Source organism: Ursus arctos, unplaced genomic scaffold (assembly GCF_023065955.2).
Source record: "Ursus arctos isolate Adak ecotype North America unplaced genomic scaffold, UrsArc2.0 scaffold_28, whole genome shotgun sequence".
Taxonomy (NCBI): domain Eukaryota; kingdom Metazoa; phylum Chordata; class Mammalia; order Carnivora; family Ursidae; genus Ursus; species Ursus arctos.
The window spans coordinates 22,192,778-22,211,102 of record NW_026622963.1 but is presented as its reverse complement, the minus strand read 5'-3'; the positions used below and the strand labels follow the sequence as shown (position 1 = coordinate 22,211,102).

At 35.9% G+C, this 18,325-nt stretch overlaps 1 protein-coding gene across 6 annotated transcripts in view; it reads left to right on the top strand.

Moving 5' to 3' along the window:
* Positions 1–18,325, top strand: part of LRRC28 (leucine rich repeat containing 28) — a 168,640-nt gene that overhangs the window by 24,025 nt on the left and 126,290 nt on the right. For all 6 annotated transcript variants that reach the window (XM_026510365.4, XM_026510366.4, XM_026510370.4 and 3 more), the window contains exons 4-5: positions 14,250–14,287; positions 15,422–15,559. In XM_026510365.4, coding sequence (XP_026366150.1) covers positions 14,250–14,287; positions 15,422–15,559 — 176 coding nt within the window. The remainder of the gene's footprint in view (positions 1–14,249; positions 14,288–15,421; positions 15,560–18,325) is intronic.

Genomic DNA, 18,325 nt, shown 5'->3' with positions numbered 1-18,325 from the left:
GGCAATCTTGCACATAATTTTAATATTATCACACATTAAAAATAATATGAATTCAGGGGCACCTGGTGGCTCAATTGGTTAAGCATCTGACTCTTGGTTTGGATCAGGTAATAATCTCAGGGTCGTGAGATTGAGCCCTGTGTAGGGCTCCACATTGGAGGTGGAGCCTGCTTAAGATTTTCTCTCTCCTTCTCCCTCTGCCCCTCCCCCTGCTCATGCCCTCTCTTTCTATCTCTCTAAAAAAAAAAAAGTAGTATGAATTCAGTAATATCATCTAATGTACATTGCATATTTAAATTATCCCAATCCCCCCCCCCCATGTCTTTAAATTAGTGTACAGATTTGTCTGATTTTTCCCTCTTGATTAGATTTAAGTAAACATTTTTGGTGATTTTTCTACCCTATTTGCTTTATCAAGTTTTTAATTTCTTTCTCTTTATATATGTATATATCTGTGTGTTTTTGAAGCTTTTGAGAGTGTTGCATGCATCATGGTTTTTTTTTTTTACCTCTAAATACTTCAGTGTATATTTTCAAGAAGAAAGGATGTCTTAACATTATTTTAAGTCTACTTTTGGTTTTTATAGGTTCTTCACAGTTTCCTTCATATAGGTTTTGAATATTTCTAATGTTTACTCCTAAACATTTGATATATAGTTTTTGCTATTATAAATGAATTTTCTTACCTATTACCTCTTTTATGTAGTTGTTTTTTTTTGAATATACAAGCACTGTTTTGTTTCCATGTGTTAACTTTATATCCTGCTCCCTTGCTGAAATCTTACTGTTTGAGTTAGTTTTATGGTTGATTCCTCAGGGTTTTTCAGGTATATGCTCATATCCGAAAATACAGATAATGTTGTTTCTTTTTTTCTAAACCTTATGCCTTTATTTTTTTTTAATCTTTAATTTTTACTTATTTATTTTTTGGATATATATATATTTTTTTATTAATTTGACATAGAGAGACAGCCAGTGAGAGAGGGAAAACAAGCAGGGGGAATGGGAGAGGAAGATGCAGGCTCCTACTGGAGGAGCCTGATGTGGGGCTCGATCCCAGAACATTGGGATCACGCCCTGAGCCGAAGGCAGACGCTTAACGACTGCGCCACCCAGGCGCCCCTATTTATTTATTTTTTGATGTAAAGTTCAATGATTCATTAGTTGCATATAACACCCAGTGCACCATGCAATACGTGCCCTCCTTACTACCCATCACCAGCCTATCCCATTCCCCCACCCCCTCCCCTCTGAAGCCTGCAGTTTGTTTCTCAGAGTCCATAGTCTCTCATGCTTCATTCCCCCTTCTGATTATGCCTTTAATTATTTTCTCTAGTCTCATCACATTGGCTAGTCCTTCCAGAACAGTGTGAAATTGTCCTTGAGACAGTGGGCATCCTTGTTTCTTTCTGACCTTAGTGGGAATGCCTCCAGTGTTGCCCAGTAAGAAAGATACTGGCTTTACAATTAATGTATATGTACTCTGTTGTGTTAAGTAATATCCATTTGTATTAACAATCTATTGCTGCTTAACAAATTATTCGGAATGTAGTGGCTTAAACTGTGGGTAGGGGTGCTTAAAAGAATAAACAGTTACTATCTCATATTTTCTGAAGATCTAGAATCTAGGCTTGGCTTAGCTGGGTGTCTTGGCCTCAACGTCTCTTTCAAGGCTTGCAGTCAAGGTTGTTGCCTAGGGCTGTTGTTTTCCCTGAAGGCTCAACTAAAGAAGTATCCTCTTCTATGTTTATTTATGTGGTTGTTGGCAAGATTCAGTTAATCTCAGGTCGTTGGTCTGAGGGTTGACTCAGTTCCTTGCTGGCTCTTGGCCAGAGGACTGACTCACTTAGTACGTTGCCAGTTGGCCTCTTTGTAGTGTTGTGCCCAACATGGCAGCTGGCTTCCATCAGTACAAGGAAAAAAGGAGCAAGAGAGGGTATGCAAGACAGAATCCACAGTCTCTTTCTGATCTAATCATGGAAGTGACATCCCATCACTTTTACTATATTCTGTTCATTAGAAACAAGTCAGTAGGTCAAGCCCAGACTTAAGGGGAGGCTATTACACAAGGGCCGAAATGCCTGGTAGTGATAAACGGGGACAATCTTGCAGGCTATTTACCACACCATTAATTCCTACTTTCTTAAGAATTTTTATTAGTAATGGGTGTGGAATTTATTCAGAGCCTTTTTCAGACTTTAAAGGAAAAAATTCTTGAGGTCTTCAGGCAAAAAAGTGAAACAATCATGAAGATCAAGAAGACTGCAAAGTAATACTCCAAACTGTATTCTGTATACAGTGGTGGTTGCATTCACGCTTGACGGTGTTTTTCTTTGAGCCGTTTACAAGTATTTTTGTATAATAGATATGTAATTAATTATATATAACATATATATTACACAAGAAATAATATATAGGGGCGCCTGGGTGGCATAGCGGTTAGGCGTCTGCCTTCGGCTCAGGGCGTGATCCCGGCGATCTGGGATCGAGCCCCACATCAGGCTCTTCTGCTATGAGCCTGCTTCTTCCTCTCCCATCTCCCTGCTTGTGTTCCCTCTCTCGCTGTCTGTCTCTATCTCTGTCGAATAAATAAATAAAAATAAAATCTTTAAAAAAAAAAAAAAAAAAAGAAATAATATATAAATATATGCTTATAATATAAATCATAAATGAGTAATATATAATTATGTATATTATATATAATAAGTTAGTGGGATTTTAATAATTTTCCACATGTATTAATATATCATTTTTCTCTGGTTACTTTCAAGATTTTCTTTCTGGTTTTCAGAAATTTCACTATGATGTACCTTGGTATAATTTTGTTTGTATTTATGTCGGAGTTTGCTGAGCTTCTTGAATCTGTGAATTTATGTCCTTTCCCAATTTTGATACATTTTCAACCATTATTTCTTTGAATATTTTTTATGCACTATTCCCTTTTTCCCTTCTGGACACCATTTACACATATGTTACATCTGTTGATGTTATCCTACATTCCTCTAAGTCACTGTTCATGTTTCTTTCAGTCTTTTTTCTCTCTGCATTTTATTTTTTTTTAAAGATTTTATTTATTTATTTCAGACAGTGAGTGAGAGAGAGAGAGCACAAGCCAGGGCGGGGGGGGGAGGGGGGCTGCAGGGAGGGGCAGAGGGAGAAGTGGGCTCCCTGCTTGACATGGGGCTTGATCCCAGGACCCTGGGATCATGACCTGAGCTGAAGGCAGATGCTTAACCAGCTGAGCCACCCAGGCACCCCTCTCTCTGCGTTTTAGATTAGATCATTTATATTGATCTTTCTTCAAGTTCATTAACTCTTTCCTTTGTCATATTCATTCTGTTATTCAGCTTTATCCAGTAATTTTTTCAGTTTTAGACCTGTCTTTCATTTGTTCATTCATCTGTCCACCCTTCCTCCCTCCCTCCCTCCCTCCCTTCCTTTCTTCCTACTGAAATATCCCATCTTTATATTACAGGCATATTTTACTTTAGATTACTCTGTATAGCTGTAATAACTACATAAAATTTTTTTGCTGATTCCAACATCTTGGTCCTCTTGAGCTTGATATCCATTGTTTGTTGTTGTTGCTAATGGATCACATTTTCTTGTGTTTTCATATGTTGAATAACTTTAGATTATATCCTGACAATTGGGAATGTTGTGTTTTGGAGATTGGAATCTGATATATTCATTCAAAGGGTGTAGAGATTTTTGTTTTAGCGGGCAGTTTACCTGGTTTGACTCAAGCAGTAAACTGTTTCCTGGAGGGCAGCTGAAATCTCTGTGCGGTTCTTTTACCTTTAGCTGGAGTTTTTTCTATATTTGCATCGTTCTGGGCTTGCCATTGATTAGTCAAAGTTTAGAGATAGAATTTGGGGTTCCCCTTCCCTGGGTCTTTTTTTCTGGTATTCTCCCTTTACTTGCCAGTGGTCATGGTTGCCCTGAACTCTGTCTTCCTGTTCTGTAGGCTAGTAAGACTGAAGTTTTCTGTCAGAACTTTTGCTGCTTTGCATGGTAACTGTCTGTACCCTACCTTAAACTAAATGCTGTTTAAAAAACAAAACAAAACTCAAACTCACCCAGTGCCATTTCTTCTTCTAAGTTTAGACTCTTAGCCAGAATTGGCTTGTTTTTGTTTACTTTGTAGTGCCTCAGAGTCGTGTGTGTGCGCGCGTGTGTGTGTGTGTGTGTGTGTGTGCGTTTGTTAGCATTTTAGTTGTTATTTGACAGAGGATCAGTCCAGTAGGAGTTTATTTTGCTGTACTGAATTGGAATTTGCATTCTTTTCTTTTAACTGCTCTGTGTCTTTGTAATTCTAGTGGGTTTCTTGAAGTCAACATTAGTTGATTCTTTGATTTTTGACCAATCTGACAAGCTGTGCTGTTTAACTGGATTGTTTAGATCATGTTACATTTAATGTGATTACTGATATGACTGAGTTTAAGTCAACCATCTTACAACTTGTGTTCCATTTGTCTCAGCTGTTATTTATTTTTTCCCTGCTTTCTTTCTTTAAAATTATTTTCGTGCCATGTAGGATCCCATTTTACTACCACTATTGGCTTATTAACTCTATTTCAGTGTTTTAAGGTTTATATTGTGTGTCTTTAACCTGTTACAATCTACCTTCACGTAATATACCACTTCACATGTACCATAGGAACCTTACATCAGTACTTCATTCTTTGTGCTGTTGTATGTCTTACATATGTGTGTATCCATCAGTATACCTATATATGTACATATCGTGTGTATGTCAGTCAGGGTCCAGTTAGGAGACAGAAACCGTATCTGTAGTTTAAATAGGGAAAATTAAAGAATTGTTGACTAGTAAAATGTTATTAGCTACTAAAAGAGAATAAGAGGACTCTATGGTATTCAGAATTAGTAAGTACAAAAAGCAGCTATTACTTCTGGGCTGAGGGAAAGTAGGCAGTGAAAGGACTAATGACTTAGGAGTGCTCCATCCCCTAGGCCGATATTTAGCCCTCTTCAGTGGAGGTCTGGCTGCCAGAAGAACATACAGCCGGCTGGTGGTAAAGGAGCTTGCCAGATGGTTTAGGCTGGAGCTGCTCTGTGATACCAGCTCCCTGTTGCAGGAGAGTTTTGGTAGTCTGGAACTGGTCTGTAGAAGCAGCCTGGCTAGTGGGGAGGCAGTTGCCTGCAGTGTGAGCAGAACTACCACAGAAGTGGCCACACGGTGGTAAGACCGTTGCCTGAGGCTGGCTGAAGCTGGTCTGTAGCGGTACATCGCTCCATGAGTGTGGCCTGACGGTGCAGCCAAGAGTTGCTGCAGAGCTGGGTGGGGAGTTCATAGTTTGAGAATGTGGCTTGAGGTTTTCCAAGAGGGCTGCTGAGGTGAGCACTTCTGGGCCTTGGCTCCTGTGCTAAGTAAACAATTGAAGGGGGACTGGCCCCAGAAGGGAGGGCCTTCATGCTACTGTCACCTGGCAGAGTCACTCCAGTGCCCTCTTTTGACAACCTAACATTAGGCCAGTTGACAAAGGAGATGAGTTGACAGGATCCAGCTCTAGCAGGCATAGAAGTTAGATTTGGAGCTGACAGACTAAACCGAAGAAGGCATTATTTTAATTTAGAGTTTAGATTGTTAATTTAAAGAAATTTAAAATGAGAAAAGTTGTTTTATATTAATTCCTGTATTATTTTCTCAGATTTGGTTTACCTGAATAAAGTCTTTATTTCTCCATCTTTTTTTTAATTAAATGTCTTACTTTGAGATAATGTTGGATCCACATGTAATTGTAAGAAATAATACAGAAAGATCCTGTGTATCCTTCTAGTTTCCACCACTGTTCACGTCTTACATAAACATAGTACAAGATCAGCACCAGAAAATTGACACTGGTATTATCTTACTCAGTGTTCATCATTTTCTCTATACTCATTTGTGTGTGTGTGTGTTCTGTGCAATTTTATCACATGTGTAGATTTGTGTAATCACTACCATAGTCAAGGTAGAGAGAGTACCTTCATCACTGCAAGGATTGCTTGAGCTACCCTTTTATAGTCATGTTTCCCACGGTCCCCCAAACCTTGGCAAAGACTACTGTGTTCTCCATCTCTATTATTTTATCATTTTATTGCTGAATTCTATTTCATGGTATGAATGTGATGCAGATTCTTGGACCTTTTACCCATTGAAGGGTATATTGGTGGTTTTGTGTTTATCTGTAATAAATAATGCTGCTTGGCACATTTGTATTGTTTTTTTGTGAATAAGTTTTCATTTCTCTGAGATAAGTGACTAAGATGGCAATTGCTGAGTCATATGTTAATTATATGTTTCATTTTGTTATTGTTGAGATATAATTCCCATACTATAAAACTCGCCCTTCTAAGTATGCAATTCAGTGGTGTTTAGTATAATCACAAGGTTGAGCAACCATTAGTACTATCTAATTCTGGAACATTTTCATCGCCTCAAAAGAAACCCATTTAGCATTCATTCCTCCCTTCCCTCAATCCCTAATAACTCCTTCATGACCAATAATCTGCTTTCTATTTCTATGGCTATGCCTGTCTGGGACATTTCATGTAAATGGAGTCATACAATATGTGGCTTTTTAGGTCTTGCTGCTTTAAGATAGCATGTTTTCAGACTTCATCTATGTTGTAGCGTGTTTTGGAATTCATTCTTTTTTATGGATGTGTAATATTCCATTGCATGAACATACCATGCTTTGTTTATCCAATATTTAGCTTATAGACATTTGAGTTGTTCACACATTTTGGCCATGGTGAATAATGCAGGTGTGAACATTCATGTAGGAGTTTATGTATGAATGTATATTTTCAGTTCTTTAGGGTTTATACCTAGGAGTGGAATTGCAGGGCTAACTCTGTTTAACCTTTTGAGGAACTGTCAAACTGTTTTCCAGAGCTGCATCATTTTACAGTTCCACCAACAATATGTGAGGGTCCTAATTTCTCCTTATCCTCATCAACATTTGTTATTTTCTGCCCTTTTGATTATAGTCAACCTAGTAGGTGTGAATTGGTATCATAGTTTTGATTTGTATTTTTTGACTAATGATGTCTTTTCATGGGTTAACTGGCTATTTGTATATTTCTTTGGAGAAATGTCTATTCAAATCTGTTGTCCATTTTTAAATTATGATATTTGTCTTTTTATTGTTGAGTTATAAGAGTTCTTTATATATTTGAGTGCTTTACATATTTGTTTTATATATTTGAGATAGCTTTATATATTTAAGTGCTTTATATATTTGAGATATGTAATTTATATATTTGAATGCTTTATATATTTGATACTTTATCAGATACATGCTTTTCAAATATTTTCTCCCATTTTGTGGTTAATCTTTTCACTTTCTTGATAATGTTTTATCTGGCAGCTTGTGTTCTGGTATCATATCTAAGAAACTGTTTTTAATCCATCATCGTGAAGATTTAATTTAACTGTTTTTCTTACTCAGGTTGTATAATTTTAGCTCTTGCATTTAGGTCTTTGATCCATTTTGAGTTAATTTTTACATATGCTGCAATGTGAAGGTCTAACTTCTGTTTTGCATGTGCAGGTCCAAATATCTCAGCACCATTTATTGAAAAGGATACTCTTTCTCTATTGAATTGTTTCAGCACCTTTGTCAGAAATCATCTCACCATGGACATGGGGGCAAATTTCTGGATTCTCAAATTTTATTCCATTGATTTATAGGTCTTTTTGCCAGTAGCATGCAAACTTGATTACTGTAGCTTCATAGTAAGTTTTGAAATTGAGAAGTGTGATTCCTCCAACATTATTCTTGTTTTTCAAAATTGTTTTAGCTATTCCAAGTCCCTTGCATTTCCATGCAGGTTTTAACATCTGCTTGTCAAGTTATTAAAGAAAAAAGTCATCTGCAATTGATGATAGCAATTGCATTGAATCTTTAGACCAATATGCAGAGTGTTGCCATCTTAATATTATGTCTTCTAATCTATGAATGTGAGATGTTTTTCTGTTTAGGTCTTCAGTTTCTTTCAACATTTTTTGTTTGAACATTGAATACTTTTCAGTGTAAAAATCTTGAATTTCTTTTGTTAAAAATATTCCTTATTATTCTTTTTGATTTTATTATACATACAATGATTTTCTTAATTCATGTTAGAATTACTCATTGTCTAGTATATAAAAATACAAGTGACTTTTGTATGTTGATCTTTAATTCTTCAACCTTGCTGAACTCATTTATTAACTTTTTTTTGGGTGAATTCCTTAGGATTTTCTATATGTAAGATCATGTTAGCTGTCAATGAAGATAGCTTTCTTTCTTTTTTTTTTAAAGATTTTATTTATTCATTTGGGAGAGAGAGAGAGATAGCACGAGCAGGGAGGAGAGGAAGAAGCAGGTTCCCTGCAAGCAGGGAGCCCGACCTGGCTCAATCCCAGGACCCTGAAATCATGACCTGAGCCAAAGGCAGACACTTAACTGAGCCACCGAGGCACCCCAATAGCTTTATTTCTTACTTTCCAATCTGTATCCCTATTGTTTCTTTTTCTTGCTTAATTTCCTTGGCTATCGCATAGAAAGTTGAGTAAAAGTGGTAAGACCAGATATCTTTGTGTTGCTCCTGCCTAATGTTAGGGGGAAAGCTTTCAGTCTTTTGCGTTTAGTATGATGATAGCTATAGAGTTTTCATAGATACCCTCTATGTAATTGAGGAAATTCCCTTCTACTGCTTGTTTCTTGAGTGTTTTTAGCACAAGAGGGTGTTTAATTTTGTTAAATGGTCTTTTTTTCTTCTATTGAGATGATACTTTTTTTCTTTATTCTGTTATTGTGTATTACATTGATTGATGCTTGTATGTTGAACGAACCAACCTTTCATCATTGAGGGTAAATACCATTTGGTCGTGGTATATAATCCTTTTTATGTGTTGCTAGATTTGGCTTACTAGTATATTGTTGAGGAATTTTGCTTTTGTATTCTAAGGGAAATTGGTCTGTAGTCTTCTTGTGATGTCTTTGGTTTTGGTATCAAGGTAATATTGGCCTCATAGAATGAGTTGAAAGAGTTCTCTCACTTCTTTTCCTATTTTTCCTTTATTATTATTATTATTATTATTATTATTATTATTATTTTTAAAGTATTTTCTCAGTTACCTTAGTGGTCAGCTAACGATGAGGCAGAGATTTCCTTAGCTGCCTGAATCCAGTAAGTCTCGCAGTCTTTGCCGAGGAGCTTTGCTTTTGTATGGTGGCGGGCCTCCCCCTCTCAGCCTGTATTTGACAACTTCCTTAGCCTTCGCTTTCTCATGTAGGAACCTCGAGTTCAGCAGAGGTGATTGCTTAGGGTCTTTTCAGCTCTTTCCTGAGCATTTGCACATTTCTGGACCTGCCTTAGACCTTCTAGATTCCCAGAAATATGCCAGAGCTTTTCAGAGCTCCTATGGACATCTTACCCAACTTTTCCATTTAAGGTTTTTGATTGTCTATTGTTTGCTCCAGCTGTTATCTATAGGCTCAGGTGGCTGTGAAGTTAAACAATTACCCATAATTTGTTTCAACTGGGGAAAAGGCAAGTTTCTAGTCAGATCAAATTAAAAACAGCTTTGTAAGTGTGGTCTTCCAGGGAACCATGATGTCAAATGATGACAGTTCTGGGAGTGAGCTCTACCCTGGTTCTGTCCCTTCAGGTACTAGCCAGGCTGCTGCTTTTCACTTTGACTGGGGGCTGGATTTTTGTTGTTTTGTTTGCTTTTGCTTTTGTTTTTTTTCCCATGCTTCTGTAGAGCTGGAGCATGAGGGATAGAATTAGAGGAAGTGAAAATGCCCCAAAGTTCACAGCTCACTGTGCTTATTGAGATTTTGCCATTTTTCTTAAATATACCCTCCCTGTATCACTTTGGTTAATTTCCAGTTTTGTACATAAGCTTCTTACCATTTTTGCCAATATTCTTGTTGATTTTATGTAAAAGAATTTTTGGAGGTCGTTACTCTTTCGCTTTTGCTCTGGATTTGTAGTTTCCTGAGAAATTGCTAAATAATTTTCCAGGTTGGCTGCAACTTTTTACATTCTCCTTCAGCAAGATGTGATTGTTCTAGTTTCTCATTGTGGCTGTCATTTCTATTTCTCTAGTGGTTAATGATACTGAACATCTTTTCAAGTATTTATTGGTTATCTGTATCTTTTGTTATCTTCGGTTATCTGTTGCTCATTTTCTGTTTGGATTTATTTTTAGTTTTAAGAGCTTTTAAATATTATAGAAACCAGTTCTTTGTTGTATATGTTGTTTACAAATATTTTCTCCCAATGTGTAATTTGTCTTTTCATCCTCTTTATGTTCTTTTGCAGAGCAAAAGTTTTGCCTTTTGATGAGGTCCAGTTTATCAATTTTTGCTTTTATGCATCATGTTTTTAGTGTCAATTCTAAGAACTCCTTGTCTAGCCTTAGGCCCTGAAGGTTTTCTCCTGTAAGAAAAAATATCACATTAGTTTTTTCTCTGAAAGTCTTACAGTTTTTGTTTTACATTCATCTTCATAGTTTTGAAGTTTTGGTCTTCTGGAATTAGAATTCTTGATGTCTTTTTTTTTTTTTTTCCTTTCAGCACTTTTATGATGTTCATTGTCTTCTGGCTTGCATAGTTTCTGAAGCGACATCTGCTATCATTCTTATATTTGTTCCTCTGCATGTAGTATGTTTTTTTCCTTAGGCTACTTTGAAGATTTTTATTTTTACACTGTTTTTCAGGGATTTGATTTTGATATACTTTGGGGTTTTCTTTTTTCTTATGCTTGACATTCAGTGAGCTTCTTGGGTTTGTCTTTATAGCTTTCATCTAATTTAGCAATTTTTTGACATTATTTCTTCAGATACTTATTTCTATACTCCTCTCTCTGGTGTTTCCAAGACTCTTACATGTTTGTTAGGTTGTTTAATATTTTCCCTTAATCACTGACACTCTTTTCAGTTCTTTTCAATCTTTTTTGTGTGTGTGCTTCAGTATGGACAAATTGTATTTCTCTGTCTTCAATGTCTAATTTGCTGTTAACCCCACCTAGTGAAGCTTTCACTTTGTTGATTGCAAAAGTTGTTTGGTTCTTCTTCATACCTTAACACTTCTCTTGCTCTGTTCATATTTTGCTTTAAAAGCCTGAATATACTTCTTATAGTTGTTCTTATGTCCTTCTTTGCTGATTTTATTGTCTCTGTTCTGGATGTGCTGGTAATGACTGTTTTTTCATGGTTATTGGTCACATTTTCTTGATTTATTGGCATGTCTAATACTTTTTGATTGGATGCTGGACCTTACAAGTTTTACATTGCTGAGTCTCTAGACTTTATTGTCTTTCTTTTTCTTGTGCCTTATTCTGTCAGGAGGTTATTTGCAATTTAGTTTGATCCTTTCATGGCTTTTGTTTACACTTCACAGGTCTAGAGTACCCTCTACTCCAGGGGTAGTTTAGCCCTATTACTAGGGCATGGCCTTTATAGGATCTGATTTGAATGTGCCAAATAATCAACAAGGACTTGGTACACTTGCTGCTCAAAACTTAAATGCCTCCAGCCCTGAATGAGCTCTGTGGACCACTCAGCTGATAGGTTTTCAGTCACTTTTTGCCTAGGCTACATTTTAGAATTCAGCAATGAGTCAAAGGATCCTTACTTAAATTTTTAAAGGTTTTTTGTTTTTTGTTTGTTTGTTTGTTTTTTTCCTATAGCATCCTCTCCTCCAGAACTCCACCCCACTATCCCACAACTTCCAGGTGCCTCAGTTTCCCTGAATTCTGACTTGTGTCTCCATAACTCAGTGAGACTTACATACTTTGTTTGGAATTCCATTCATGTACCCCAGTTTACAGTTTGCCTCCAGATAGAAAGCTAGGGACATTGTGTGGCTTGCCTTGTTTCTTCTCTCTCAGGTAACATAATCCTAATTTCCTGTTTTTTATATCTGAAAATAATTGTTTCATATATTCCATCCAGTTTTCCTGTTGCTTATAGCAGCCTATAATTCCATCCTGGTCCCTATTATTCCATTATGGCTGGAAATAAAAGCCCTGTTCTTTTAATTTTTAAAGAAAACAACTTCTTTATTTTGGAACAATTTTATATTTCCAGAAAAGTTGTAAAGAGAGTACAGAGTTCTAGTACACCTATCACCCAGTTTCTCCTATTGTTAACATCTTAAAATTCCATGATACATTTGTCAAAAATAAGAAACTGACATTGACATATCACTATTAAGTAAATGTCCGTATCTAATTTTATTAAAAAACTGCTAAATTACTTTCCAACGTGGCTGTGTTGTTTTGCATTCCTGCCGGCAACGAATGAAAGCTCCTGCACTGTAGGAGAACGTGATGAAAACTAGTTACATTGAAACACCAACATGTCAGCTACTTTGAGATTACAAAAAACAAGTAAAGAGAAGTGACTTAAAATTGCTAAACCTTTGATTGTAGATGACTCACAATAACTATAACAAGTATAACAATAACAGGGCCATTCATGGTCCTCTGATTGTTCTAAGAGCTTTACATTTATTGATTCGTTTAATCCTTAACAATATTCTGATGTCGTTGGTGTTATTATTCCTCCTTCTATAGATTAGGAAATGAGAAGCTGAGTAATTTTCCCTTGGGCACATGGCTACTGAGGTGCACTCATTCTTCCTGCAGAGTCTGTTCTCTGATCCGTCCCACCAGCGATGATTCTTTATCAGTTGCACATCAGAATTAACTTGAGTTGAGATGGTGTTTCAGTTGGTAGGGATGGTCCTGCGCACCTATGTTTTGTAGTTAGGATTGGGAAGATTCTATTCTTTCTGTAGACTGCATCTTCATTTTAATGTAGGTAAATTTAATGTGTTCAAATACACTTTTTGATTTCATTTGTAACAGTGAGCACCGTAGTTCGTGTTTTGATTTGGGCATCCATTTTAAGGTCCTTTTGCATATGTAGAACTTGAGTTTAGGCAAATATTTTGTGGGTGACTGAAAAATCAGTTGTCTCTTTATTTTGGTGTCCAGGCACCCTGGCTTGTGTGTAACAAATGCAAATATGTGTATATGTATGCGTGTGTGCTTGCACACTTATTTACATAGGGTGTTTTGGCACAAAGAAATTTTAGGGTGGTCTGATAAAGCAGCTAGGTATTCCTTCCTAAAATTCATGCTTAAAAAACAGGAAAGCATTTTATATACACAATGCAAGGAATAAAATATATGATAGAATGGAATACTTGTTGAAATTGTGTTAGACCCAGCAGGTTAATACCTTCACAAAATCTATTTAAAGCAGCATTAAATAATCTTAAATGTATTACTTTTGTGTCTTTCTTATTTTGTGTTAGTGACATTTTAAAACATTTGATATTAGGCTTAAAAATGTAGAAAAAAATTTCGATATTCTTTTAAAAATACTTTATGAAGATTGAGTCATGAAGCATAACAAATACAATGATAGATTTGAAAATATAAAAATATCCAGGTCTCTCGTCTCAAAATCAGTGATATAAATTTATTTTTAAATTATTGTATGATTTCCAGTAGTCGCTGTTGTTCTGCTCTGAATAGTTGGCGACTGTTGATGGCATAAAGTCTCCACCAGAGTGCGCTAAAGATACTTCAGTGGGAAAAGTGTTATTTACTAGGCTTGTCTGGACTTGTCAGCGGGGGTAACCTTTTTTTTTTTTTAAGAGAAGAATTTGATTCTTGTTTATGAGATTCCTTTTGCTGTGAAATAAATTATGTAGCTTGACAGTTGAGTATTTTTACAGATAATGTAAATGGTCAGTATTTAATCTCTCCGTTCTTGGTTCTCAGTCAGCGTATTAGCTGGAAATAGCTTTGATTTATTTTGTGAAGTTATCCTTCAGAAATTGAAAGTTGCATTTTCATTTACATAATAAGTGTTGATTTTCTTTATGCAATACGTGTTTTTCTGAAAACCTGAATACTTTAAAATGAACTAGAAAAACTAGTAATTTGTTTTTTGAGTTTAAAAAAATACCTCAAAATATTGCGGTTGTGCATGCTTTTATTTTAAAATAACAAATAGGTTTAATATTTGCAATTCCAGCATAAAATATCATTCTCGAGGTATTAGTTAACGGTGATGACCGCAATGTCATATACTTAGAGTAGGGTACGATAGAAAGCTTTGGTCCCTTTATACTTGATAAATTTCTGTGTGAGCATTTTACAGATTAGTTATCTGGCAGAAGCACTGGATGATAGCAACTGTCTTTTGTTTTCTTTTTTTTCTTCTTTTCCCCCAGGTACCTTCACTCAAATAACATAGTTGTGGTTCCAGAAGGTAAGTCCACTTTCAGTTTTTAGTTGGGAGGTACCATAGTTTATGCTTTCCTTTATAATAGTAGAACAAATTTTGATTGGAGTTTTATGGAATTTTACTTATAAAGCATCTTTAATTTATTAGTTTCGAAGATTAGTAAGTTCAGTTAACAATTTTGATTGAATATAATATGTCTAAAATGGTTGTAATGGTTAGGTAAATTATTGTTGCATAAATTGTTAGGTAAATAATAAAATGATAAATTTGAAAGATATTTATTTTTTTTGATCTAATTTTATAATTTTTTAAGTATTTGGTACACCCAGTATGGGGCTCGAACTCAGAACCCCGAGATTGTGTCACATGCTCCACTGACTGAGCCAGCCAGGCACCCCAAAATGATAAATTTTTTTTAAGATTAATTATTTATTTTGAGAGAGAGCGTGTGCACGCATGCTCATGTGTGCAGGGGAGGAGCAGAGGGAAAAGGAGAGAGAAAATCTCAAGCCGACTCCCTGCCAAGTGTGCAGCTCAACACTGGGCTCAGTCCCACAAACCCGAGATCGTGACCTGAGCCAAAATCAAGAGTCGGTCACTCAGCTGACTGAGCTACCCAGGTGCCCTTTTAAATTTTAAATTTAATAAATCCAGCTAAGAATTTTGGCTAGACAAAAAGACCTTATATATCATTTCATCATTTATGTATTCAAGCAATGCTTTACACTGTAACCTTTTTATTTGTGCTTTTTAACTTATCATATTTTATATCAAGGCTGAAGTCTTATCACTCCTATAAAATTTACTTTGATCTATGTTTTTATTATTTGCACAACAGAAGCAGGGATATTAAGATATTTTAATTAGGGGCGCCTGGGTGGCACAGCGGTTAAGCGTCTGCCTTCGGCTCAGGGCGTGATCCCGGCGTTATGGGATCGAGCCCCACATCAGGCTCCTCTGCTATGAGCCTGCTTCTTCCTCTCCCACTCCCCCTGCTTGTGTTCCCTCTCTCGCTGGCTGTCTCTATCTCTGTCAAATAAATAAATAAAATCTTAAAAAAAAAAAAAAGATATTTTAATTAGCAGTACTTGCATTAAAGATTTGTCATAACACGTGGGTCAAATTAATTTTGCCTTTACCTTTCTTTTCTCTTTGAAGCCATTGGATCCCTCGTAAAACTCCAGTGTTTGGATCTTAGTGACAATGCCTTAGAAATTGTTTGCCCAGAAATTGGTCGTCTGAGAGCTTTACGTCATCTTCGATTAGCTAATAACCAACTGCAATTCCTACCTCCAGGTAATCATAGTCTGTAGCACAGAATAGTTTCTTGTCTATTTACATATCTGTTTTTATTTCTGTTTGTCACTGTGTGTCTAGGCAGTGAGCTTTGGGTATATTTGTGATTTGGGGTGGTCCATTTGTTTGAAGATGGAACTAAGGAATGTGGGTGAAATGTGTCTAAGGGTCTTTTACCTGATGTGGACATAAGAAGGTGGCATTTATGTTTTTAGCTACAATTACTACAATTTTGCTTTGCGATCAGTGCCCCTTCAAGTCACTCCTCTGGTGAAATATTTGTACAAAAAAGTAACTCAGTTCTGAATATTTTACATAAGAGAATTTAGATGAACTTTGCATGATGTAATCATTTTAGTACCCCAAAAGGAAATAGTGTTTTCTGTCATTCTCTAGTGAGGTAGCTGATGTACATTAGCTTTGATTTAATAAATCTGACTAGAATTTCATAGCAGAATTTAAGTTTGAGTCCTAGAACTAATTATCAGTTCTGCCTACTGAACATCCTTCTAGAATGTGATGTACATATGCATAGTACTGAAATTCTGCATTCTCCTGAGCTACCATTAAACCTGTTGACTCTCTTACAAGGGGCATAAAGGGGTATTCTTTTGTGAATCCACACATTTGCGAATTCTGTCACATGTCATTTCCCATATTTAAAAAAAAGGTGAAGTATGTTAAAAAAATAAAAAACTTGTGCCTTAAGTATTATATGAAAGTTACTCTGCAGTCAAGAATGAGCAGAGAAAAATGCAGATGTCACATTGTCGAAGATTATTTCTATTTAGTAACTCAGGAGCACCAACCAGTCTCTTAGTGTAACCAGGTGAAATGCGTGACTCAACCAAAATTACAGATCACTACCTGTCATGGAACTTCAGGCTCACATGAGAATGGTAAAAACTACTCATGCTTAATCCATGAATTAAAAAGTCTATAATATTTCTTTGTGACATAAAAAATACTTTCTCTAAACTCTTTCAAGTACAAACATGTCTAAGTGAGACACAGCAACTTATTAATTTTTAGACTTTATGTGCCGCCCTTAATAATATAGGTTCAATATTGTTTGCAAAAATAGTACAGTGATTGACTCTGCTTAAAAAATTCTTTAACCTTATATAATTACTGTCTTACATTTTCCAAAGATAGTTAATACAAAAAATTTCAATATGGTGTAGGAATCTGATCTTTCTTTTAGAGTTTATTGTATGTAATCAGGCTCTGTGGTGTTTTATCATTCTAGCTTTCATCAAGTTTATATATTCAGATACGCAGGAAATTAGATTCTCTTTTGGAAAGCGCCTAGGAAATGTTATCAGCAAAGATAATACTTCGGGTTTTCATATTCTCATATATGAAACTTTTACAAGATCTACTGTAAAATCAAGATATATGGATATAATACTGTATTCAGAAGTCCCTTTTTATATATATTTAAAGAGCATATGAGAAATACAATTCTGTTAAACCATTGTTCTTTGTATTCTATTATTCTGTTTTTTCCTGTAATATAAGAGCATTTTGTGGTAGAATGTGGTCATTTCCTTCCATTATATACTCTTAGAGGTTAAGGATGTGCTACTAATGTCATTGACTGCTTCCTAATAACCAGTAAAGGGTATAGGTTTTCTGACTGCTTGCATCTAATTTTTAATTTATATCTCACCTGTTGCATAATAGATTTTAAGCATTTACTACTGGTTTTATTTCCATTGCTTTTGTCTGTTGTATATGTTTGATTTTGCCTGATTTGGGTAAAATTATATACAGTAATAGCTGTATTTTGAGTAGAAACTTCTGACTGAGCCGTGTGTAGATTTTCTTCTTTCTAGGCCATCATCAGTAGCAATAGACTAGACCTTACTAATTATGTGATTCACTTTATTTATCTTTTTATGAGGTAATTTCATATGTTATGATTTGAATGGCTGAGGGGCTGGATACATATCGCCCAAGTGTCTGGTCATGTTGGTCATATACAATGGGAAAGTATTGTTAAGTGTAGTAAAAAAAACAAAAACAAAAATGTGAGGGACTCCTGTGTTACTTCTGTTTGATGACAGCAGGCACCAGTTCCCTCGAAAGACTTAATGTTTCGTTATGTGCATTTGTTGTGGTTGAAAACCTTTGAATATGATTTCATTTTCAATATTTAAAATTTGAAAAATTTTATACCAATATTTAAAAAATCTGCAACATTTGAAAAATCTAGATGCATATATAGAGAGTTTTAAGACTGGGATCTAAGAATGAATTATAGGGGTTTCATGAATGCCCTGAAATTTGCACACAGTTTGGTATTTATGAGTATGTACCTGTTGCTGTGAAGAAGGGCCAGTGTTTTCAACAGTTTTGCAAACACATTCATGAGTCATATGGTTGGTTCTATTGAGTCGTCTGCCAATACCCACCTGGTACCAGCTATATGGACTGGGACCCATTTTCTGGGGTACCCCTTTCCCCCATTCTGTTAGACTGAATGTACTGCCATTTTCCTACCTTGTGACATGGCTTTATCTCTACAGTTAATTGGTGCTGGTGTAGGTAGCTGATCCGGTAGAACAGTTCTTATCCTGGGAGTTTTGGAAGAGGCTAGTGGGGGAGAAGGAGAGAGAGTAAGAGACATCAGGAGAAATGAGAAAAAGAAAATCAGTCTCTTTTTCTCTCCAGGCTGTTGCACAATGCTCTGTAATCTGACGAGGTGCTGGGAAATAGCCACGTGGATTGGGAAACAGAAAAAAGAAGAAAGATGAAGCAGAT